At 44.7% G+C, this 26877-nt stretch overlaps 1 protein-coding gene across 1 annotated transcript in view; it reads left to right on the forward strand.

The window, feature by feature from the left end:
• The window catches only part of HFM1 (helicase for meiosis 1), a 354705-nt gene that overhangs the window by 52479 nt on the left and 275349 nt on the right, over positions 1 to 26877 (forward strand). Inside the window, exon 8 of the mRNA XM_033916380.1 lies at positions 17569 to 17720. Within this exon, the coding sequence (XP_033772271.1) occupies positions 17569 to 17720 (152 nt within the window). The remainder of the gene's footprint in view (positions 1 to 17568; positions 17721 to 26877) is intronic.

Below are 26877 nucleotides of genomic sequence, written 5' to 3' on the forward strand. Positions count from 1 at the left end.
CTAAGGACCATCTCAACAGCTGAAATTATTGGGAATCTAGGAAAATTCAACATTCTCAAGTTGTTTTTCCTTTGAAAATTTTCCAGAGACTCTAATTTCTTCTGAATAGCTATTCTTTCTTTAACAAGATCTAATTGCGATTCTTTAGCCTGGTTAATCCGTTGTTCATGCCTTTTAATAATTTCACCCTGCTCCTTCAAGACTTCAATTTGGAGATTCACCTTGGAGTTGATATTTCCACAGTCATTCCTCAAAGCCGATACTGCTTTTTAAGTTGGAGTCCATGGCCTCTATAGCTATCCAAAGAGCTTTCATATTGATTATGGTAGGTTTCACCATCTCTCCATATTGTAAGGTCTCTTCCCCGGGTTTTCAATCTAGTCTCCAAAGAAAGTTCTGTTGTTAAATTCTCTGCAGGTTCCTGCACCAAATGGGGTCCCAGCCGAACCTCCAGGGCTCAACAATTCTGCCTCCACTTCGGAAGGCATACTTGCTGCCATCTCCATTGGACTTCCAACTTTGGGCTGGAGAGGAACTCGCCATTGATCTGGATTTAACTAAGTCCTTTCCATGCTGCGCTCATCCACCTGTACTGGCGTCCCTTCTGAAGCCAGATGTGCTTCCCAGGCACCACGAAGAATTAATCCCTGGATTGTAGTTTGTACCAGCCGCTTCGGAGTCATGGCTGCTGGAGGGCCAGGACACAATATTCCTTTCTGCTTGCCTATACCCAAAAACGGCATAGGTAAGCAAGAGCATGCCGATACCTTGCCTCAGGGAGAGAGCTCCTGCAGTACATCCACCCCCATCACAATCTTGGCCTCCCGATGGCACGGAGAGAGCTCCTGCAGTGCATCCGCCCCTGTCACCATCTTGGCCTCCCGATGTTGCAGAAATCTAAATCTTTTCAGAACACATGCTGCACTCCCCCTACTGGTAGAATCAGTTTCAGTTTCTGCAAGCAGTCTGAGCAGAAGTCTTTTGCTGCTGCTCTGCTTCTGTTTCTTATTTTCTTCACTTAAAGTTTGCTTCTCAGTGACTTCAGGGCCTTGAAACCCCTCCCTGGTGGTCTGCTGTCGGAGAAAAGAATGCAGTCCTGTGGAGCTAGACATGAAGTGGGATGTGGACACAGAGAGGAGATGCTGGACAGAGTAAGATAGGGACAGGAGAGATGCTGAATAATGTGAGAAGACAGGGACACAGAGGGCAGATACTGAACATGGGGAAGATGCTGGATAGAACAGATAAGGGACACAGAGAGAAGAAAGGGGGTGGACTTCCTTTTTCCACCAGGTCCCTATTTTATCTATCTCTTCATTTAATGGCATTCTATATGACCTTCGACCCCCTACTGCCTTTCCTTCCTTTCCTGAAATAACTAAAGAGGAAACTACACATTTTCCTAGGACAATTTATTTATTCATTCATTTATTAAGCCCATCCTCCCAAAGGAGACAGAAGGGTTACAAGAGTACATTCATAATATAGACAGGACATGACATAACAGATAATACAATCTTGACGGACACAGCATAGTTGATAAAACAGCATTTCCATTACAGACATAACATAAATGGTAGTACAGCTTCTGCGTTAAAGGCCTAAACATGGTTGATAGTATAGCATCTGCGTTACAGTGGGTAGCACATTTAAGTTATACTAGTAATGACATTTGAGTTATAGTAGGTAGCACATTTAAGTTATACTAGAAGTGGCCATTAAACTAGGTAGCTATTTAAGTTGTACTGGGAATGGCATTTGAGTTACAGTAGGAAGCCTATTAAGTTATACTAGGAGTTGCATTTGTTTTTTTTTTTCCATTATTTTTTATTTTCAAATTTTACATAAAGTGTACATAATAATATAATATAATTGATAAATGCATAGTATCACTTTTATATCTAATACATTATATATTTAAATTTGATTTTCCCCCTCACCCTCCCCCCACCCTTTCATTACTTTAATATAAAATTTTTAATTTTCAAATTTTATAAAAATTATACAACATATTAGAATACAATTGATAAATATTCAATAACATTTTTATATATAATACAATATATTCTAAACAAATTTTGTCCCATTTCCCTCCCCCCATCCTTTTTTTACCTTTTATTCATATGTTACATTTTGTATAATATATTATAACTTATTATGTATAAATTATTTTCCTTACCCCCCTCTATGTGTGTCATAAAAAAATTCCTGAAAAGAAGAAAAAAAAACCAAACAAAATATTATATTATTTATTCATTATAGTATTTTGTCAATGGCCCCCATATTTTTTTAAATTTAGTATATGTCCCTCAGTTGCATTTGAATTTTGTCATTCAGGTATTGGAGGTACTGATTCATTGAGGCACTGGTTATTAAGGCACTGGGCTAGTAAAGAGGAAGGCTTTCACGGTCTTCCTGAAGTTCCATAGTCTGTCTAGTGACCTAATGGATAGGGGGATGATGTGCCATAATCTAGGTATGAAATGCGAATATGAGTTTAGGCAGTATATTCTCACATGTGAGTGACGTCATCTATGGAGCCTGGTGTGGACAGTATTAAAGTGTACAGACAGTATTAAAGTGTACTGTCACTTAAAAAAATTTCAAAGTCTCAAGACTGCCCATACCACACATTCTCTGGTGCCTCTCCCCCCCCCTCCTTTGCTGGTACCTTTCCTCCTCTTCATCTCCCCGCCCCCCGCTGATGCCTCCTCTCATTCCCCCCTCCACCCCCCACATACCTCTTGAAAAGTTCACCGTCGTGAGCAGCATCTTCCACCCCATGCTTGGCCAGCCTTGGCTCCCTTCTGATTTCACTTCCTAGTCATAGGACCAGGATGTGACATCAGAGGGGAGCCAAGGCTGACGCGAGCAGGAGGTGGAAGATGCTGATCATGCTGGCAAACTTTTCAAGAGATATACGGGGGGGTGGGGATGCGGGGGTGTAGCCCCCCACAAGAGGTCAGGTGCTGCTATGGATGATTAATTCATTGTGGCCGATTAACGATGAAATGACTGTGATGAATTGGCCATGATGAATCATCCTAGACCCCTCAGGACAAATCTTCGATTTTGGGAGATTCAGGATCTCATGTAAGACCCCCCCGTCAGAAATCTGTGATGGCCCTGGATCGGGGGAGGACCTGGCGGTTGTTAAGCCCATGGCTGGCCAGCGCATGGCAAGTGGTCACTTTGGCTATTATGTGTAAATCTTCATGTCTGCTTGCCTTTTCAACTGCAATCTTTGCTTTAATTACGGCTTACTTTCATGAGCAAGTCGTTATCTGTTTCATGTCTTGCCGAGGAAGGGCTCTCATGCTACAAGGATAAGGGAGGATTCGAGCAGCGGTGAACATTCCATCTGTGAGAGTTAGGAGATAAGGGAGACACCTGCAGAAGCAGCAGTGTCTGTGAGAAAGAGACAGCCTGGTATTCAGCACTTTCTGTGCTATAAAAGACTGAGAGTCACAGACTGGACTTTGAATCTTGCCGCGGCCACGGGAACTGTGGGTTGGGTCTCTTCCCTTGATCGATTAGATTCCCGATCAGTATTGGAAGAGGGCATGCCAATCATGGTGAAATACTTTGTGTATTGATTATTCTTTGTATATTATCTGATGTCTGTCTGCATTGCTTGGTATTATCTGACATATTATTTGATGTATATTCAATAAAGTATCTTATTACTCTGGAGCTTTGGTGGAGGTGACTTCTATATACCCTTGCTAGATGAAAACGTGGGCAATACAGTGGTATTCCACCTTTTTAAGCCAGCAGCTTTCTTGGCACTCATTACAGAATTCTTGCGGGTCCTGAAGCTGGAGTCCCTGCAGACCTCCACTGCTCAGTATTCTGTTATGAGCAGTTTTAAGCCCCAGACCACCCTTTTCTCCTTCGCATTCGGATATTGCTAACGGAGCATTGAGAGGCTCCGGAGGTCCCTTGTGGGTTGTCAGGACTATGACAAAGTTGTATCTGCTAGTTCTGGATTTTCAGGAACCGTTTGTCCTGCCTAAAGTAGATTCTGTGGTAGCGCAGGTTACCAAATGGACTTCTCTGCCTAGTGATGGAGGAGTAATTCTAAAGGATGTGCAAAATCGGAAGGAGATTTGGTCTTAAAAAAGACTATTTGAGACTTTAGTTCTGGGGCTGAAGGCAACAGCAGCATCTTCCTTTATTGCACGTACCTGTCATACTATCCTGTGTCAGGTTCTGAAAACAGAGGAGGACACCTAAACCCAGTTGCTAATTTCAGAGGTGAATTTTGTAGCAGATGCTCTCTAGGACGTGTTCAGAGTCATGAGCAAAGTCTCTGCTTATTCTGTCTCCATCCGTGGAATGCTCTGGATCAGGCAGTGGGCAGGAGATTCTGCTGCCAAGGCTATTTTGAGTAGGTTACCTTTCAAGGGCCACATGCTCTTTGGCAAAAGGTTTGGATGATCTTATGGTCAGTGTGTTGGATCGTTGCCCTAAGTCTTTGTCAGATACTACTACTACTATTATTTAACACTTCTATAGTGCTGATAGTAGACCATGTGCTCCTTGGGGGAAGGGGGGTGGGCCATGATTTTTTTCCTGGTACTCGACGGTCTTGTCAGAACTCAGGCTCCAGGCAAGCTTGACCTTCAGGTTCACGTACCACAGCAGCCTCCAAAATGTCATAATGATGCCAGGCTATTAGTTGAATTCCTTGGATAGGAGGGAGTTGTCAGCTCAATCTCACCCTCTGCTGAATTTATTTGTGAACTCTCCGGATGGATGTCCAGAAAAAGCGATCAGGGTTTAAGCAACCATGAAGCGGCTCATGAATATTCAAGCCTTAGAGCCATTTTCAGCAGAAGAATTGGGCTTGAACAGATAGTTTATATACTTTAGTGTGCCCAAGAAAGATTCAGATAGCTGGAGACCAAACCTGGATCTTAAGTCCATCAACACGGCACTGAATGTGCTCCAGTTCTGGATGGAGACCATTTGTTCAGTCATTGCTGATAGTACCAGAGAAATTTTTGGCCTCTCTGGATTTGACAGAGGCTTACTTGCATATTCCCATTTTTCCGGCACATAGGAGATTTCTGAGATTTTATGTGCTGAAATGACATTTCCAATTATCAGTGCTTTAATTTGGTCTGGAAATGGTGCTTCACACGGTTACCAAGGTGATGGTTGTTGCGACAGCGCACTTGCACAAGGTAGAGATTCAGGTAGTTATTTACTTGGACTGTTGGATGATCAGAGCATCCTCCAAGGTCAACAGCAACAAAGTGATGGCACAAGTTGTCCATCTCCTGCAAGACCTGGATTGGATCTTAAATTTTCGGAAGAGTTACCTGGAGCCAAAGCAATCACTAGAGTACTTAGGGATCTGGTTGGATATGGTGACTGTGATGAACTGGCCATGATGAATCATCCTAGACCCCTCAGGACAAATCTTCAATTTTGGGAGATTCAGGATCTCATGTAAGATCCCCCAGTCAGAAATCTTTGATGGCCCTGGATCAGGGGGAGGACCTGGCGGTATTCCACAGACCATGGTTTCTTCCAGTCACACAAACTGAAGCTACGACCCCAGATTTTGGAGATCCTGGTGATGCTAGCTCCTACTGCTTGGCACTCTTCAGGTGTTGAGGTCAATGGTAGTGACCACAGAGGTTTTTCTTTGGGCGAAGGCTCAACTAAGCCCCCTTTAGGATTCACTATTGTCCCGTTGGTATCCGTAGACAGATTCCCTCCCTATGCCGCTGACCTGAACAGAGGGGGCACATCGAAGTTTGCTTTGGTGGTTTCAGCTGGTGTCACTGTTGAAAGGATTGCCTCTCCGCATCTCCACTTGGGTGACTCTGATGACAGATGCCAGTTTTAACAGCTGGAGAGGTCATTCTGGCAGTCATCAGGGTCAAGGCCGATGATCGCACACTCAGAGGAAATAGTCCATCAACAGATTAGAGCTGTGAGCCATTCATTTAGCACAGAAGACATTGGAGACTACCCTGGAAGGTAAGGCAGTCGGGGTCTTTCCAGATAAATTCCACAGCTGTGGCATTTGTCAACAGACAGGGAGGCACCAAGGCCCTTTAGGAGTGGAGGCCTAGGTGTTTCACTGAGCAGAAGTCCACCTACAAGCTGTTTCAGTGATGCATGTAGCAGAAGTGGACAAGGTGCAGGCCAATTATTTCAGCTGACAGACCCTAGACCTGGGAGAGTGGTTTTCTTCCTGGAAGACCTTCCACAGCATTGTTAATCGATGGGGATTTCCAAAATTTGATTATGTCAGCAGCCAACAAGAAAGTCTCTTGGTTCTTCAGCTGAAGATTTGAGAGTGGATGCTCCAGCATGGATGCTCTAGTGCAGTGGTTCCCAACCCTGTCCTGGAGGAACACCAGGCCAATTGGGTTTTCAGGCTAGCCCTAATGAATATGCATGCCTATCACTTCCATCATATGCAAATCTCTCTCATGCATATTCATTAGGGCTAGCCTGAAAACCCGATTGGCCTAGTGTTCCTCCAGGACAGGGTTGGGAATCACTGCTCTAGTACAACCTTAACCAGAAAACGGATGGTTGTAAGTTTTACCTCCATGGCCTAGGATAGGCTGGGTCAGTCTGGGGTTGGTAATCCTGTGGTATGTGGATCTGATCTATCAACAGAGGGACAGGAGTCTCATTCTGCTGATTCATTCAGATCTTCTCTCACAGGGTTCAGGGGCCCTGGGTGGTCTGGAATGCTTTGGGCTTAAGGCATAGTTCTTGAGCATGTAGCATTAGTGTGCAAGGGCGAGTTGGCGGTGGTCATGGCTACTCTCCTAAAATCTAAGAAACTAGCAACTGTTGCAGCCTAGGCTAAAGCTTGGAAGACTTTTCAACGCTGGTGTGCTAAGCAGAATGTGGAGCCATTTCAGGCTCCCCTGTCAGTGGTCCTAGCGTTTCTTCAGGACAAGCTCAAGAAGGGCCTAGCTGTTAGTTCTCTGAAGGTACAGGTAGCAGGCCTATCTTTCTTTAGGGCTCAAGTGGAGAAACTTTCTTTAGCTTCACATCCTGGTGTACCCAGATTTTTGAAGGGAGGGATGTGGCTGCAGCCTCCTGTGTGACAGCCATTCCTGTCTTGAATTCTTAGCATTGTTCTGAATTCTCTGAGTAAACCTTTTTATCCCAGGACAAGCAGGCAGCATATTCTCACAGATGGGTGACGTCATCCACGGAGCCCGTTACAGACAGTGCTAAAATGCACTGTCACTTGAAGCTTTCAGTAAAGCTTCGAGACTGCATGTGTGAGTGCCTTCACGCCCGATGCTAACTTGTGAGGTCATCAGTTTTTTATTTTCTGTGGAGTGAAGAAGACATATCTAGAATTTGTCCAGTCAAGTTTGTCTTTCCGCTTCCATTTTTCTTTTATACTTATCGCTATTTTAATTTAAAGTTAGCGGCCATACGAAGGTTCCTTTGTATTAAACTTCACTTGGTTCCAACCTTGTTTTTCAAGGGTTCTTCCTGCCTGTCATAGTTTTTCTTCGTAATATTCTTTTTCTGTCTGGAGCTATCCTCGTCCAGCTGTTCAGGCTCATTATTTTTTCCTTTGGTACCAATCCCACTTTCTATCTGTACCGTTGAACATTCACATCGGTCTCAAACATCATCTTCATAGTCAACATGAGACGACTCAACTAGCGTTGCAGGCATCCATCATTCTTTGATGCAGGCTGTCATCTCTGAAGCGTGCCTCTTCCTTGGGGTTACCAACACTTTGATACTATCTGATGCACCTTAGTACCAGCTTTATAGCACACGGTACTGGTGCGTCCATTCCAGCCGGAGCTGCACTATGGAGAGGTAGCCATGAAGCTGCAATGTTAATTAGCATTGATGCCCTTCCCATCTACATCGGTACTGTCCCAGCTTAGATATAGCTTTTTGAAGCGTTATCGTTCCAGATCTTGCTCCCTCTCTATTAAGTCGAGATCCATAGATTCTCTATACTTATTATTATTTCTTGGTACCGTCATTTTTGGGACATTCTGGTACCGGATCTCACTTCCTCTGTTCAGCTGAGAACCCTCGATGCTCAGTATCGATTATTATTTTTTGGTAACATCATTTCTTTCAGTATCGATGTACCAGTCCTACATAATGGATGACTCTACCGCAGCCCAGGCGCGATCAGCTCAGCGGCCTGATCCGGAACTTATACCTGTTTTGACTTCATCTAAGTCAAATTGTATAAGTTCCGTTCAGGCAACCTGTCAAACTTTCAATTATAGCTGCAGGACAACTAAGTCTAGGTTGGCGCACCTCCCACCCTAACCACTCCTCGAAAAATGTTCCTTTTCACTTTGGGTTCACAGTGGCTATGAAAAGGCCTAAGTTGCTTTTAGATATGTCTAAAACCCGTTTCGATTATTGGAACTTGGATGACCTGTCTTTTTGATCATCCAAGTGCCGATTTAGGTAGGTTTTTAGACATATTTTTGTTTCAATTATGAACTCTACCTATCAAAATGGAAACAGAGTTCTGAACTGTTTCAACTTCTGGACTTTGAAACTCCACCAAATGAATTCATTAAGGTGCCTTTATGAGGGGGTGCTGAAAAGTTCTCAGTGCAACCAATAAGGTCTGGCTGTGAGTCTCAGATCTCAAAACTTCAGTACAGGAACAACTTTCCAATGTTCCCTGCAAGGGCCAAGATTTGTTTGGAAGGAAAATTGAGGAAGTTGCAGATAAAATCAAAAAACATACAGATAATATGATGACTTTATGTAAAGCACAGACCTCTCAACCATCATTATCATCATCCAGGAGGTACTCTTTTACTTCTACATGCTCTTATTATTACAACACTAAGGGCTCCTTTTATCAAGGTGTGCTACGGGGGTTAGCGCGTCGGACATTTCATCACACGCTAACCCCCATGGCAAGCCATAAACCTAACGCCTTGTCAATGGAGACGTTAGCGACTAGCGCGGCAGGCGGTTGAACACGCAGTATTCCGCGTGTTAACTGCCCACCGCACCTTGATAAATGGAGCCCTAAATGTCACTGTAATCAACCTTCTTCCTCTGAATCTTGACCTTCCAATCAATGGTCCTGATCAAGACAACAGAGACCACAAAGATCTCAACCTCATCCTCAGTCCATGCAGCAGTAATCTTTTTGATTCCTTTCTAGAGAACATTACCAGCATTCCTCTCTCTGTGCCTCAAAATTTTCCCATAGGAAGCAGACTACTCTACTTTCACCAGCGTTGGAATCTCATTACATCAGGCCAGGTTTGTCAGATAGTAGCTCAAGATTACAATCTACGTTTACTAAGAACACCTCCAAACAACCCACCAAAAGAATCACTTTTCAACTCCCTCTCTCCCATCCTATATGTTCTCTTTTGCTCTTAAACATTGTAGTTCAACCTGTTTCCCTCTTGTTTCATGTATTGTCAGAGTCTTAGAAGTTGGTTTGGTTGTTTTTGGGTTTGTTTGTTTTTTTACTACAACCCTGCTTTTATATTTGTAAATCACATTAGATCACAATATTCCGATCAAATCAAACTTTAAATAAACTTGAAACTTGAAGACTCTCCTTCTCCAAGAACTCTCAGCAATAGAATTTGTTCCTCTACAGGAGAGAGGCCAGGGATTCTACTCCTAAGTATTTTCTGAGGTCAGGGATTCTACTCCTAAGTATTTCCTAATACCAAAAAAAGACTAGAGGTCTCGGTCCAGTAGTTTTGTACGGTGTCTCTGGGAACTCTCCTATCTCTTAAAAAAGGACGACCAGTTTTGCTCTCTAGATCTCAAGGAGGCTTATACTCACATATCAATCTTCCCTGCCCACAGAAAATATTTTTGATTCTGCAATGGCTCTTGACACTTCGAGTACAAAGTCCTATCATTCAGACTGGCTTCAACTCTTTAAGTCTTCACGAAATGCCTTGTGACATTGGCGACGGCCCTTCACACACAGAGTTCATATTTGTATGACTTGTTGATCAAAGTTTTATCATCACTTCTTGCTCAGAATGCCATCAGCTCCACAGTTCATCTTCTAGAGCAGTGGTCTCAAACTCAAATCCTTTGCGGGGCCACATTTTGGATTTGTAGGAATTTGGAGGGCCGCAGAAAAAATAGTTAATGTCTTATTAAAGAAATGACAATTTTGCATGAGGTAAAACTCTTTATAGTTTATAAAACTTTCTTTTAACAGTTAAAAGGAAAGATATATAAACTATAAAGAGTTTTACCTTATGCAAAATTGTGTGGGGAAGTACAAGTACAAGGGGGCACTCAGAGAAATTGAAAGGGGATAGGTTTAGAACAAATGCTAGGAAGTTCTTTTTTACCCAGAGGGTGGTGGACACATGGAACGTGCTTCCGGAGGTTGTGATAAGCCAGAGCAAAGTACAGGGGTTCAAGGAAGATGTAGATAGATTCCTAAAGGATAAGGGGATTGAGGGGTACAGATAGAAGTAGAGGTAGGTTATAGGAATAGTCAGGGACCACTTCACAGGTCATAGGCCTGATGGGCCGCCGCGGGAGCGGACCGCTGGGCGCGATGGACCTCTAGTCTGACCCAGTGGAGGCATCTTCTTATGTTCTTACATTAACTATTTTTTTCTGTGGCCCTCCAAGTACTCTATTTTTTTCTGCAGCCCTCACATTTAAAGTTTAATATCCTTTCTTTCTCAAAACTGACACATTTCAATCACTATATTGAAAATAAAATAATTTTCCCTACCTTTGTTGGCTGGTGACTTTATTTTTTGTGCTTTTAACTATGTTTCCAGGGCCTTCTTTTCCTTTGACTGTTTTTCTCTCCGTCTTCACTTTCTGCTTTGGATGCATCTTTGGCATTAACTTAATATTCAATTTTTATGCTTTCTTTTCAAAATCTACGTTTCCATGTCTTACCTTCCCTTCCTATCTCTCTCTTCTTCCGTCCTATTTCCATGGTCTGACATCTCTTTCCTTCCTTTCTCTCCCTCCCTCCTTCCTTTCCCCTGGTCTGGCATCTGTCTCTTTCCCTCCCCCATGTCCTGGCATCTCCCCCTCCCCCTTCATGGTCTGGTATCTCTTTTCCTTCTCTCCCTCCCATGAACTTGGCACCTCTTGTTCCTCTCCTCTCCCTTGTTTTCCTTCTCCTTCCTTCCCTCTCTTTCCCCAATTGGGTGCAGCAGCAACAGAAGCATCATTTCCCTTCCCCTTTTCCTGTGCAGCAGAGGCATTTCTCTTCCCCCTTCCCTCCCTCTCCCTTTCCCTGTACAGCAGCAGCAGCATTTCCCTTTCCCCTTTTCTGTGCAGCAGAGGCATTTCTCTTCCCCCTTCCCTCCCTCTCCCTGTACAGCAGCAGCATTTCCCTAGGGTCCCCCTTTCCTATGCAGCAGCATTTCTCTTCTCCCTTCCCTTCCTTGTGAAGCAGCAGTGTGTCTGGCTGGCTCAGTCGATCGTTCCGTTCAAAGCCGTGGGTGGTGGCTTCTCGCGAGATCCGCGCCTGCGTCTGAAGCCTCTCTGATGTTGTGACGTCAGAGAGGCTTCCGATGCAGGAGTGGATAGCGCGAAGAGCCGCCACCCGCGGCTTTGAACGGAACGATCGACTGAGCCGGCCAGACACGCTGCTGCTCCACAAGAGAGGGAAGGGGGAAGAGAAATGCTGATGTGGATGGTACCAGGAGCTGCCGCCGGCTGCAGCTTTGACCGGAAAAATCAACTGCAGCAAGGGAACAGTTGATTATCACGTCCAGACCGCGGGCCGCAAAATAACACCTGTGGGCTGTGTGTTTGAGACCGCTGTTCTAGAGCTACTGGGGTTTGCTGTGAACTAGCAGAAATTCCATCTTCATCCATCCCAGACACTAGAATTTATTGGAGCTCTCTTTGACACAATTCAAGGTCAGGCTTTTCTACTGCAATAGAAGGTCAACAATGTCATACACCTCTGCAAGCAAGCCTCCGCCCTGCCTTGCATTGCACAATGACACAACAAATGCTATACTTTTAGGTCATATGGCCTCCAAAATACACATCACTCTATTTGTATGCCTCCATCTCAGAATACTATAGTGGACTCTTATCAAGACATTGATTTCAAGCTACTTTTCTCTGCTTCCATCCAAGTAACCTTACAATTTTGCCACTCCCTCTGTTGAGTGATTCTTTCTATCCTCCCTTGGGATCTTCCTGCCAGCCTCTTTCCCATCAAAAACCAATCACCACAGATGCATCGATGGCTGGGGTTCTCAGCTCATTGGCCTCCACACTTAAAGAGTATGGACTCTTTTTAAGAGCAAATGATGCAAATAAACCTTCTCAAATTTCAAGCGATATGGAATGCTCTCAAGACATTCCAGGACAGACTTCAACAAATAGTCCTCATTCGCATAGACATCCAAGTTGCCATGTTGTATCTGAACAAACATGGGGGCACAGGATCTCACCCTCTTTGCATGGAAGTTGTTCAGAAATGGACTTGGGCAATTGCTGATGAAATTCTTCTCACAAAGTTTATCTTGCAGTGAAACAAAATGTGCTAGCAGACAGACTCGGTAGACTCCTATAGCCTTACGAATGGTCTCTCAGTGTGGCAGTCTTCCATCAGATTTTCTCCAAATAGGGGACCCTGCACATAGACCTCTTTGCTTCCCCCCACAACTGTAAGGTGCCACTTTTCTGTTCCAGACTGTATGCCCCAGATACCTGGAATCTGATTCCTTCCTCATCCATTGAGGGAGCATTCCTCTATGCATTCCCCCCCCCCCCCTCCCAATATCTCTCATCTGGAAGACTTTACTCAGATTTCACCAGGAGCAGGACACCATGATCCACATAGCACTACACTGACCATGTCAACCTTGGTTTCCTCTCATACTAGAGCTCTTGATCCAAGACCTATTCTGCTTGCAGCCATCCTCAGTGTTTCTGACACAAAATAACGGATCTCTTCTCCACATGATGCCTTGCTCGTTACCATTATCAGCATAGTTTCTTTCACTGAGCAAATGATTACCTTCACCTTTTCTGAGGCAGCCTCTGAGGTCATTCAGGCATTCAGAAAACCTTCAACTCAACGATGTTATTTGAAATGGACTAAATTCTCTGCTTGGTTTGCTCCATTCTCTTGAACCTATCTCATGTCCACTTCCATACATTCTGGACTTTTTCATGTCTGTAATTCAGGCCTCAAAATCAACTTGGTTCGAGTACATCTCAGTGCCATCAGTATGTTTCACACTCCCTTAGGCAATTGACCTTTCTGTGTTCATCCCTTGTTATCCAGATTCGTGAAAGGACTTTACCACGCTAGGACCACAATGTTGCGGTCAAACGAACAGCATTTACTGACAATTCCATCTCTTAAGATCATTAACACTAGAAGACAATTTATCTTTTCTGTTACTGCTCCACAAATCTGGAACTCTCTGCCAATTTATTTAAGAGAAGAACATAATATTGATAAATTCAAGACCAATTTAAAAACATTCCTTTTCAAAGACGCTTTCGATCAATAAGTCTTACTCTTGAATTCATTAATAATGTTGTATTTGACTATCGTCCAAGGCAAGACAAATGATGGGCTGTATCCGTAGGGGTTTTGTCAGCAGAAAACCTGAAGTCATAATGCCGCTGTACAGATCCATGGTGAGACCTCATCTCGAGTATTGTGTTCAATTCTGGAGACCACACTACCGAAAAGATATGTTGAGAATTGAGTCGGTTCAGCGAATGGCTACCAGGATGGTTTTGGGGCTCAGGGAACTCACGTATGAAGAAAGGTTAAAAAAACTGCGGATGTACTCACTGGAGGAGCGAAGAGAGAGAGGGGACATGATTGAGACCTTTAAGTATATTACTGGGCGTATAGAGGTGAAAGATGATATCTTCAGTCTTATAGGGCCCTCAGTAACCAGAGGTCACTCGCTGAAAATCAGGGGAGGGAAATTTCAGGGTGATGCGAGGAAGTACTTCTTCACTGAAAGGGTGGTAGATCATTGGAACGAGCTGCCTCAGAGGGTGATTGAGGCCAGCAGCGTGTTAGATTTCAAGAGAAAATGGGATATTCATGTGGGATCTCTGAGAGAGTAGGAGTCAGGGGGTGGGTCATTGGTATGGGCAGACTCGATGGGCTGTAGCCCTTTTCTGCCGTCAATTTCTATGTTTCTATGTTTCTATGTTTCTATTCATTTTAATTCCCAACCCTGTGTTTTTGCCTAACCTCCTTTTCTTGTTTTAAGTTTTTTATTGTTTTATAAATTTAATAAATAAGGTAATAGGGTAATTTGAAATGATTTATAGAATTCTACAGTAAAACCATCGCCACCTGGAGCGGTCCCAACTCTAAGAGACTTCAATGCTGTTTGTAATTCTTTTAGTGATATAGGCTCTTCTAGACTTCTTTTTATATGATCAGGAATTTTTGTTTTTTTTTGTTTTAAGTTTTTTATTGATTTTTTCATATAACAAGTGTCATATTTTTTCATACAATCATTTTAACAATACACTTGATATATCTATAATGTACTTTATATAAAACATATCTTATTTTATCTTTACTATGATTTTACATATCATATAAACTGTAATGACCTCCTTTTCTATAATAATTTGTAGTTCAAATCCCCTTTTCCTCTTTACTCTTGTTTTGTTAAGTTTGTATATAGTTTAGTTTATTTTAATGTTCATGTTTAAATTAATGTTTTACTTTTTAATATTGTAATTTTAATTGTTTCTTTTTATGTATGTTCATCGCTTTGAAGTAAGATTAAGCGATTAATCAAAAATTTTAATAAACTTGAAACTTGATCTGTTCTAATAAAGTCTCAGTTTGAGCCACTCTCAACCTGCCCTCTCAGATTTCTCACTTGGAAAGTGTTTTTCTTCACAGCACTCATATGTGCCTGCCGGGTGAGTGAGCTTCAAGCATTAGTATCAGATCCACCCAATTCGAGATTCTACTATGACAGAGAATCCTTCAAACTCATCCAAAATTCCTGTCTAAAGTCATCTCAGAATTTCATCTCAACCAATCTATAGTTCTACCTGTCTTCTTTCTAAAGCCACATTCCCATCCAGGTGAAGCAGCTCTACATACCTTGGACTGCAAACATGCTCTTGCATACTATCTAGACTGCACTATACCTCTTAGAGGTTCTTCCCAGCTTTCTCTAACTTTTGATCCTAACAGACTCGGAGTTCCAGTTACAAAAGAACATAAGAATTGCCACTGCTGGGTCAGACCAATGGTTCATCATGCCCAGCAGTCCGTTCATACGGCAGCCCTCTGTCAAAGACCAGCACCCTAACTGAGACTAGTCCTACCAGTGCACGTTCTTGTTAAGCAGGAACTTGTCTAGCTTTGTCTTGAATCCCTGGAGGGTGTTTTCCCCTATAACAGCCTCCGGAAGAGCATTCCAGTTTTCCACCACTCTCTGGGTGAAGAAGAACTTCCTTACATTTGTACGGAATCTATCCCCTTTCAACTTTAGAGAGTGCCTTCTCGTTCTCCCTCCCTTGGAGAGGGTGAACAACCTGTCCTTATCTACTAAGTTTATCCCTTTCAGTACCTTGAATGTTTCAATCATGTCCCCTCTCAATCTCCTCTGTTCGAGGGAGAAGAGGCCCAGTTTCTCTAATCTTTCGCTGTATGGCAGCTCCTCCAACCCCTTAACCATCTTAGTCGCTCTTCTCTGGACCCTTTTGAGTAGTACTGTGTCTTTCTTCATGTACGGCAACCAGTGCTATATGCAATACTCCAGGTGAGGGTGCACCATGGCCCGGTACAGCGGCATGATAACCTTCTCCAATCTGTTCTGTCCTCCTTACTTCCATTGAAAGCAATGGAAGTAAGGAGGACAGAATGAGACATTTAGGTTTCATTTCCATTTAAAACCCGGATGTCTTAATCCATCCTCCTTTTTCTGGACCCATCTGGTAACCCTACCTTCATGTATGTTCAGGCTGGACTGATGCTGCAGGTCTATATAACAGCACATGATGTCCGAACGATGGCTGCCTTAGCTCATTTCTGCTATGCAACAATTGAGAATATTTGCAAGACAGCCTCTCGGTCCTCAATCCATACCTTCATTTCTTATGTTTAGACCAAAATTCCAGAAGAGACAGTTGGTTTGGGCAAGGCACAGAAACATTTAGCCAGAAAGCTTGTTTAAGGTGGATTACAATTCCAGCATCAATAAATTATGATGCTAGCGGCTTGGGAGTCCCACATGTGAGACTATCATACCTGCTTGTCTTCGGAGAAAGCAAGGCTACTTACCTGTAGTAGGTGTTCTCCAAAGACAGCAGGTGTATATTCTCACAACCTGCCTGCCTCCTCTAGCTGGCTTCTTAGCTTTGTTACTGAACTGATGGTCCTGTGAGCTGAGTTTGGGTGGGAAGGCACCTGGTATGGGCACTGCCTTTAAAAATTTAATGTGACAGTGTACTTGGTATGGTATATGACCATACTAGGTTTCATGGATGATGCCAACCACAATTGAGAATATACCTGCTGTGCCCAGAGAACATCTGCTACATATAACTTTGCTTTCCATTTAGTACTGGATGGTAGAAGAGGGAGTTGTGGCCTGATGCACAGTTTTCTTTCTTTCCTTCCAGTTCAGATTAGTATGAAGCAGGGGGTGGAGGAGAGGAGATGTGTTAATTCATGTGTGGGCATACACACCTGTCAGAAGTTCAGCTTTGGAAGTGGCTGGGGAAGGAGGGAAAAGTCACTTTATCACAGTTGCCTGCTTTACTTTCCAGATCACCTCCTGGCATACCAGTATGTTCAAAGCTGAAATACCTAGGCACTAGGTCCCATTTTTTAGTTGCCAAAGTGACCTGGCATCTGGGGTTTGTTTAGCCTTGTTCTAACCATTAGAGTCCAACCTCATCAAATCAGATCCACTGCAACAATCAAAGTACTTTTGAAATCTGCTTTGCTGAACAACACATGCAAAGTATTTATTTGGTCTTCACTACATACTTTTACTTCACACTATTGATTGAGCTTGTCCTCCATCAAAGATCATGCATTCAGCTGAACAGTACTAACCAACCTATTTTTGTGATCTATGCTGTATCACTTCTGTCTTCATCGCTGGATCAGGACACTCCTCAACAATAGAAAACATACATATATAAAGTTGAGTGCCCTGGATATGTGAGCAATCCACTTGTGTGCCTAATTGCATCCTGCTTATTGAAGAAAGCTGCTTATATTACATGTTTTCTGTAGATAGCAGAACTAATTTAGGCACACAATCCCTCCTTGAGAGTTACATTACTGTTTGAGGTATAGAACTAACCAGGGATGATGAAACCACTGTGTACAAGTAGAACAATGCATGCTCAAAACTTTACATTAGTTCTGAGCTCTAGGAGAGTTGTTTGGCCTAGTGATTTCTGATGATATCACACACACATGTGCCTAATTAATCTTGCTGCACTTTGAAAACATTTATTACAGGTAAAAAAAAAAAGTGTCTTTGTATAAACCTAGAACAATACTTTAACATTTTATTGCTTAAAACAGGAATTCCTTTTTTTTTTTAAATAGAATACTTTTTAAATCTGTGTAATTTGTTTTAGTGGCACCAATAAAGGCTTTGTGCAGCCAACGTTTTGAAGACTGGAAGGAAAAATTTGGACCCATAGGGCTTATTTGCAAGGAACTTACAGGAGATACACAAATTGATGATTTATTTGAAATGCAGCATGCCCATATTATCATGACAACACCAGTAAGTTACAAAGATTCTAATAATTACAATTGAAAACATTTTGGGTCCAGTATTCAGACAAAGTAGAGCTCCTAAATTTATGCTTTTAAGTTAGGCTTCTAAAATTGTTCCCTAATTTTCAGCTGAAATTTCACCAAATTTGGCCAAATTTATTAGCCTATTGCTGAAAATTAGTGCTAAGCTCTTACGTGACAATTCTATACTTGGTAGCCTCAATATAAGCACCACAGTGGGACTTTCTTAGCTTCAATTCTATAATCAGCACTTGTTATCCCGCACATCAAGAAAAAGTATTTGAACGGCTTACAATTCTAATATATAACATGAAAGAGAAAGGAAAAGGGTAGGAGCAGGTAGGTAAATAAGAAGGTAGGGAGAACGTGGAAAGATAGGATAAAGAAGGTCAGCAATAGGAAGGGCAAAAGGCTTGTCTAAGTAGTCCTGCAGGCCCCCAACTGGAGAGTGGGGGTGAAAAGGTGTTTTTGTTTTGTTTTGTTTTTAAATTATTCATTTTATTTTCAACATCAAGTGTACAAAAATTTCAACAGTAAAATATCACATCACTTGAAATATTTCAATAATAATTAAAATGAGCTTTATCTCCCCACCCCCCCAATTCATCCAATAACCCAAATATTAAACATATAATAATAATATCCAATTTTTAATATTAAAGTATTATAACCCACCCTCCCCCTCTTTCTTTCATTAGTATCCCATAAGGAAAAGAAACAAATAATCATTAATCCTTACAATAATTTATTAATGGCCTCCACACATCCTTAAATTTATCAAAATAACCATTTTGTACTACCAGTACTCTCTCCATTTTATATAAATGGTATACTGAGTTCCACCAGAAACTATAATTTAATCTAGAACAATTCTTCCAATTATGTTATCTGTTGGACAGCCACTCCCGTAAGGATCAACAAAAGCTTATTATTAGCAGCAGAAATTTGACACTTAGCCCTCATACTCATTCCAAATAAAACCGTATCATAAGATAGTGCCACATGATTTTCCATCAGAAGATTAATTTGGTCCCAAATTGAATACCAAAAGGCCTTAATAAATGGACAATGAAATAATAGATGATCCAAAGTTCCAACTTCAATATGACAATGCCAACATCTATTAGACTTAGAGCAATCCAATTTTTGTAAACGAACAGGGGTCCAGAATGCTCTATGCAATAGGAAAAACCATGTTTGCCTCATAGATGCTGACATTATACATTTCATTCTCCAAGACCAAATACGTGGCCATTGAGACGCATTAACCTCATGCCCAATCTCAATGCTCCAAATATCCCTAAGACCATTTTTGGTTTTTTTATTCATATGATTAGATAATATTTTATACCACTGTGCGGCCTGGTGACCCAGAAAGTCTGCTTGAAAACAGGAATTCTAAACTAAATTGATTATTTAGAGATTTCCATTCAGGGAACCCTACCTGAAAAGCCTGCTTTGATTGCAACCATTTATAACTTTGTTTTTTATCAAGACCATATTTATGTTGCAATTGTGAAAAATCAAGCAGCATACCATTGACAATAACATCATTTAAGGAACGTATATCTGCTTTAATCCAATCTTTCCAGACAATCTTAAAACCGCCTATTTGAATCTTGGAGTTTACCCATATAGTTTGATAAGTAGATTTTCCAATAGGAACAGGAGTTAATTTGTCAACAGATCTTATAGTTGTCCAAGTATCCATTAATATTCTATTATCTTTACGTATTTTAGGCATTTTGATACTCAGAAGAAGACCAAGTCTAAGTGGAAACATGAGCGATCTTTCAATCCATAACCAGTCCTAAAGCTGTTCCAAAAGCTCTGGGAGGACCCAATACATACCTTGGCGCATGATATAGAATTGGTGATACCTATAAAAGTTGGGGAAATTTACCCCACCCTCCTTAATTGGCTTTTGTAAAGACACTAGAGCAATTCTTGCAATTTTACCCAGCCAAATAAATTTGACCAGAATACTATTTAATTTTTTATAAAAAGACCCCTGAAAAAACACTGGTATCATACCCATTTGGTAACAAACCACAGGCAAAATCATCATTTTAATAGTTTGAACTCTTCCCCACCAAGATAAATGCAAAGGATTCCACTGCTCACATAACTCTGCCACTTTTTGCAATAAAAACTTTTCATTTACTTTCATTGTCTCTTCAATTGTATTTTTTAATCAAATGCCTAGATATTTTATTCCATCTTCCTTCCAAATAAAAGGGAAAGAATCAAATAATCCCTTTATACAATGCACATTCAAAGGAAGAACTTCTGATTTAGTCCAATTTATTTTATATCCTAAGAATTTCCCAAATGTATCAATCACTTCAAGTAAACATGGAATGGTTGTTTCCGGATTTCTCAAATGAAGCAATATATCATCTGCATATGCAGATACCTTATATTCAACTCCCAAACATGGAATACCCTGTATGTTCTTCACTTGTCGAATAGCCAACAACAAGGGTTCAAGTACTATATCAAAAGTAAAGGAGACAAGGGACAACCCTGTCTAACTCCCCTTTGCAATTTAAAACAATCAGAAAAATTATTACAGTGGTGCCTCACACAACGAACTTAATTGGTTCCAGGAGCAAGTTTGTTATGTGAAACGTTCGTTATGTGAAACGCGTTTTCCCATAGGAATACATGTAAAAAAAAATAATTCGTTCTGCAGCATAAAATATGCTAAGATGACATAAAAAAGATAAATTTTTTGTTATTATTTTTATTTAGATACATCTAAAAACATACATCTCCCTGTCCTTTTACTTCCACTATCTTCCTATCCCATCTCTATTCCCTTTTGTCCCTCTCCCCATGATCAATCATCTCACCACCTCTCTCTGCCCTCACCCTCAGGGTTCAAGATTGCTTCCACTCTTTTTCCTGTTGTTCTCTCTGCCTGTCACCCTATGATTTAGCATCCCTTCTGCCCTTGTCCAATATTTCCCCTTCTCTCCCTCCCTCTCATCCCCTGCTCCAACATGTGCTTTCTCCACTCCACCTTTCCTCCCTCCCTGCCTCCACCTTTGTGGCGCTTTTGCACCCGACAGACAACAGAACAGGCCCGGTCGGACAAATCTCCCTGTCCTGTAGCCGCGAATCTAAATTACCTTCTTACAGCAGCTGGATTATTGAAGCTGCTGTAAGAGGTAATTTAGATTCGCGGCTACAGGGCAGGGAGGTTTGTCGGCCGGGCCTGTTGTCGGTCGATCGGGGGACCTGACCAGCTGTGCACATTCTTCGGGGCGGACCGCCCCCTCCCCCCTCTTTCGTTCGCCATTGCCTTCTTCCTACCTGCCCTGCCGCAGCCGCACACAGCCGAACGGAAGTCTTCCTGATGTCAGCGCTGACGTCGGAGGAAGGGAGGGCTTTGCTTAAGCCCTCCCTCCGACGTCAGCGCTGACATCGGGAAGATTTCCGTTCGGCTGTGTGCTGCGACAGGGCAGGTAAGGAGAAGGAGACTACCCTCGCAGCTCGACCAACCCCGCTGCGATCCAACCCCGCAGGAACCCTGGACTTCGTTGTGTGAAACGAAGTCCGTTGTACGAATCAAGACATAAAGTTCGTTGTGCGCAGCGTTCGCTGTGCGAGGCGTTCGCTGTGCGAGGCACCACTGTATTTATATATAACCGAGTAACAGGGGAGCTATACAGTGCTTGAATCATTTGTATAAATCCGGGTCCAATACCAAACCAATTCATAGCTTGATACATGAAATTCCATTCTACATGATCAAAAGCCTTCTCAGCATACCGAAAAAGCCGGATCATCAATTTTTTTTGTTAGATATAACATATGGAATGCCAGTCTATTATTAGAAGAGTGCCTTTGAGCAACAAAACCTGTTTGATGCATACCAATTATGTGAGGAAGAGCTTTAGCCAAACGCAAGGCTAAAATTTTAGCTAACAATTTACCATCTACATTTATTAAAGAAATAGACCTGTAATTTGAAACCAATGTAGGATCTCTATTTGGCTTCAGTAAAACAATAGTTAGAGATTCTGCCATAGTGCCTGAAATACAACCTTTACTTAGTTGAGTCTGATATAATTTTAATAAATAAGGTAAAAGGGTAATTTGAAATGATTTATAAAACTCTACCGTAAAACCGTCACCACCTGGAACGGTCCCTACTCTAAGGGATTTCAATGCTGTTTGTAACTCTTTTAGTAATATAGGTTCTTCTAAACTTCTTTTTATATGATCAGGAACTTTAGGCCCTTCAATTAGACTTAAAAATTCCAATCCATCTTTTTCTTTTCCTAAATAAGACTCAGAAGAATAAAGGGTTTTATAATAATTCAGAAATTGTTTTAATATATCTCCAATCTGAGAATGAGAGTTACATAACTCATCTTTAATTACCGTATTTTCGCGGATATAACGCGCACCATTGTAAAACGCGCACAGGGGTATAGCGCGCAGAAATCACGATGATATGTACAAAAACTTTTCTATACCGCGCTCAGGCATATAACGCGCATGCTGCCCGACTCTCCTCTGGCCACCCCGACTCTCCTTTCGCTCTCCCCGACTCTCCTCTGGCCACCCCGACTCTCCTTTCGCCCTCCCCGACTCTCCTCTGGTTGCCCCGACTCACAGTTCACCCGCCCTGACTTTCGGTGCACTGCCCCGCCTCTCCGTGCCTGTCCCCCTTGAAGTCCTGTCCCCCCTTGAAGGTCTGCCTGTCCCCCCTTGAAGGTCTGCCTGTCCCCCCTTGAAGTCCTGTCCCCCTTGAAGGTCTGCCTGTCCCCCTTGAAGATCTGCCTGTCCCCCCTTGAAGTCCTGTCCCCATCCTGAAAGCCTGATGCCCCCCCTCGACGTCCGATTCTTCTCCCCCCTCGGCAGGACCACTCGCACCCCCACCCCGAAGGACCGCCGACTCCCCGACAATATTGGGCCAGGAGGGAGCCCAAACCCTCCTGGCCACGGCGACCCCCTAACCCCACCCCGCACTACATTACGGGCAGGAGGGATCCCAGGCCCTCCTGCCCTCGACGCAAACCCCCCTCCCTCCAACGACCGCCCCCCCCCAAGAACCTCCGACCGACCCGCGACCCCCCTGGCCGACCCCCCCACCCCCCTTCCCCGTACCTTTGGAAGTTGGCCGGACAGACGGGAGCCAAACCCGCCTGTCCGGCAGGCAGCCAACGAAGGAATGAGGCCGGATTGGCCCATCCGTCCTAAAGCTCCGCCTACTGGTGGGGCCTAAGGCGCGTGGGCCAATCAGAATAGGCCCTGGAGCCTTAGGTCCCACCTGGGGGCGCGGCCTGAGACACATGGTCGGGTTTGGCCCATGTGCCTCAGGCCGCGCCCCCAGGTGGGACCTAAGGCTCCAGGGCCTATTCTGATTGGCCCACGCGCCTTAGGCCCCACCAGTAGGCGGAGCTTTAGGACGGATGGGCCAATCCGGCCTCATTCCTTCGTTGGCTGCCTGCCGGACAGGCGGGTTTGGCTCCCGTCTGTCCGGCCAACTTCCAAAGGTACGGGGAAGGGGGGTGGGGGGGTCGGCCAGGGGGGTCGCGGGTCGGTCGGAGGTTCTTGGGGGGGGGCGGTCGTTGGAGGGAGGGGGGTTTGCGTCGAGGGCAGGAGGGCCTGGGATCCCTCCTGCCCGTAATGTAGTGCGGGGTGGGGTTAGGGGGTCGCCGTGGCCAGGAGGGTTTGGGCTCCCTTCTGGCCCAACTACACAAAGTACGGGGAAGGCGGGTGGGGGTGTCTTGGGGGTCGGCCAGGGGGGTCGCGGGTCGGCTGGGGGACGGGCGGAGGTTCTTGGGGGGGGGGCGGGCGTTGGGGGGGGGGGGTTTGCGTCGAGGGCAGGAGGGCCTGGGATCCCTCCTGCCCGTAATGTAGTGCGGGGTGGGGGTAGGGGGTCGCCGTGGCCAGGAGGGTTTGGGCTCCCTCCTGGCCCGATATTGTTGGGGAGTCGGCGGTCCTTCGGGGTGAGGGTGCGAGTGGTCCTGCCGGGGGGGGATGTATCGGACGTCGGGGAGTCGGCCGGGCAAGAGGGCTTGGGCTCCCTCTTGCTCCGATCGTGGATGCGGGTGCGGGTGGGAGCGCGTGCGAGCGGTCGTTCGGGGTGGGGGTGCGAGCGGTCCTGCTGGGGGGGTGAATCGGGCGTCGGGCGGGGTGGGAACTATGTTTAAAAACTTTTGTATACCGCGCTCAGGCATATAACGCGCGAGGGGTATGCGCGGTACGTAAAATCACGTATAACGCGCGCGTTATATCCGCGAAAATACGGTACACATTTTTTCCTTTCTTTTCTTTGCCTTTAAATAATTTGCCAATAATCTTCCCGCCTTATTTGAACTACCATAATACAATGCTTGCTTAGAAAAAATATATTTCCTTACTAATCTAGAGGAAATCTCATTATATTTATATTTTGTTTTCAATAAATCTCGAAATGTAGATTGCTTCCATTTTCCAATCAGTTTTAATTCTAATTCTTTAATTTCTTTTTCTAAAACAACAAATTGCTTTCTTAACTGTTTCCTATTACCGTATTTTCGCGGATATAACGCGCACCGTTGTAAAACGCGCACAGGGGTATAGCGCGCATAAATCACGAAGATATGTAAAAAAACTTTTCTATACCGCGCTCAGGCATATAACGCGCATGCTGCCCGACTCTCCTCTGGCCACCCCGACTCTCCTTTCGCTCTTCCCGACTCTCCTCTGGCCACCCCGACTCTCCTTTCGCCCTCCCCGACTCTCCTCTGGTTGCCCCGACTCACCCTGACTTTCGGTGCACTGCCCCGCCTCTCCGTGCGCTGTCCCGACTCTCGTTCACCTGCCCTGACTTTCCGTGCACTGCCCCGCCTCTCCGTGCGCTGTCCCGACTCTCGTTCACCTGCCCTGACTTTCCGTGCACTGCCCCGCCTCTCCGTGCGCTGTCCCGACTCTCGTTCACCTGCCTTGACTTTCGGTGCACTGCCCCGCCTCTCCGTGCCTGTCCCCCTTGAAGTCCTGTCCCCCCTTGAAGGTCTGCCTGTCCCCCCTTGAAGGTCTGCCTGTCCCCCCTTGAAGTCCTGTCCCCCTTGAAGGTCTGCCTGTCCCCCTTGAAGATCTGCCTGTCCCCCCTTGAAGTCCTGTCCCCATCCTGAAAGCCTGATGCCCCCCCTCGACGTCCGATTCTTCTCCCCCCTCGGCAGGACCACTCGCACCCCCACCCCGAAGGACCGCAGACTCCCCGACAATATTGGGCCAGGAGGGAGCCCAAACCCTCCTGGCCACGGCGACCCCCTAACCCCACCCCGCACTACATTACGGGCAGGAGGGATCCCAGGCCCTCCTGCCCTCGACGCAAACCCCCCTCCCCCCCAGCCGACCCGCGACCCCCCTGGCCGACCCCCACGACCCCCCCCACCCCCCTTCCCCGTACCTTTGGAAGTTGGCCGGACAGACGGGAGCCAAGCCCGCCTGTCCGGCAGGCAGCCAACGAAGGGATGAGGCCGGATTGGCCCATCCGTCCTAAAGCTCCGCCTACTGGTGGGGCCTAAGGCGCGTGGGCCAATCAGAATAGGCCCTGGAGCCTTAGGTCCCACCTGGGGGCGCGGCCTGAGGCACATGGGCCAAACCCGAGCATGTGTCTCAGGCCGCGCCCCCAGGTGGGACCTAAGGCTCCAGGGCCTATTCTGATTGGCCCACGCGACTTAGGCCCCACCAGTAGGCGGAGCTTTAGGACGGATGGGCCAATCCGGCCTCATTCCTTCGTTGGCTGCCTGCCGGACAGGCGGGTTTGGCTCCCGTCTGTCCGGCCAACTTCCAAAGGTACGGGGAAGGGGGGTGGGGGGGTCGTGGGGGTCGGCCAGGGGGGTCGCGGGTCGGCTGGGGGGGAGGGGGGTTTGCGTCGAGGGCAGGAGGGCCTGGGATCCCTCCTGCCCGTAATGTAGTGCGGGGTGGGGTTAGGGGGTCGCCGTGGCCAGGAGGGTTTGGGCTCCCTCCTGGCCCGATATTGTTGGGGAGTCGGCGGTCCTTCGGGGTGAGGGTGCGAGTGGTCCTGCCGGGGGGGGGATGGATCGGACGTCGGGGAGTCGGCCGGGCAAGAGGGCTTGGGCTCCCTCTTGCTCCGATCGTGGATGCGGGTGCGGGTGGGAGCGCGTGCGAGCGGTCGTTCGGGGTGGGGGTGCGAGCGGTCCTGCTGGGGGGGTGAATCGGGCGTCGGGCGGGGTGGGAACTGTTTAAAAACTTTTGTATACCGCGCTCAGGCATATAACGCGCGAGGGGTATGCGCGGTACGTAAAAACCACGTATAACGCGCGCGTTATATCCGCGAAAATACGGTATACACAGAAAATGAAATAATTTGTCCTTTCATGGTTGCTTTAAAAGCATCCCATAAAACTCCAACAGAAATTTCCTCCGAATTATTAAGCAAAAAATATTCCTCAATTTTGACCTGTAAATCTTCACAAAATTTAGAATCCGCAAGCAATGCATTATCAAATCTCCAAACAGGTTTAGAATTATCCTGATCTACCAAATTTAAATCTATCCACACACCTCCATGATCCGATAATATTATTGGATCAATGGAAGCTTGTGTAACCTGCTGTACCAATTGATCATTAACAAAAACATAATCAATTCTAGAGAAAGATTTATAAACATGTGAACAAAATGAAAATTTCCGATCATTAAAATGAAGAATACGCCATATATCTTTTAAATTACAAGATTGTACGAAATTATCTAAACCTAAAGATTTCACAATCCTACTAGGTTTTTTATCCAATAACGGATCAATAACAGCATTGAAATTCCCTGCCACCACTAAATTAGTAGCAGCCAATGGTAAAACTAATTGTTGTAGAGATTTAAAGAATTCAATTTGATTCGAATTAGGGGCATATATATTGAACAACGCCGCAGTCGTATTGCCCATGCTCATTTCAACATGCATCCATCTTCCTAAAGGATCTGCATTAATCATATTAAATGTTGCAGAACACTTTTTATTAACCAAAATTGCTACTCCAGCCTTTTTCCTTGTCGCGGGTGCATAAAAACAATGTTTCATCCAATTTCCAGATAGATTCATAGATTCTGCACCAGACAAGTGTGTCTCTTGCAGGAAACAAACATCTGCATTCTGCTGCTTAAGATATAATAAT

Source organism: Geotrypetes seraphini, chromosome 12, assembly GCF_902459505.1.
Source record: "Geotrypetes seraphini chromosome 12, aGeoSer1.1, whole genome shotgun sequence".
Classification (NCBI taxonomy): Eukaryota; Metazoa; Chordata; class Amphibia; order Gymnophiona; family Dermophiidae; genus Geotrypetes; species Geotrypetes seraphini.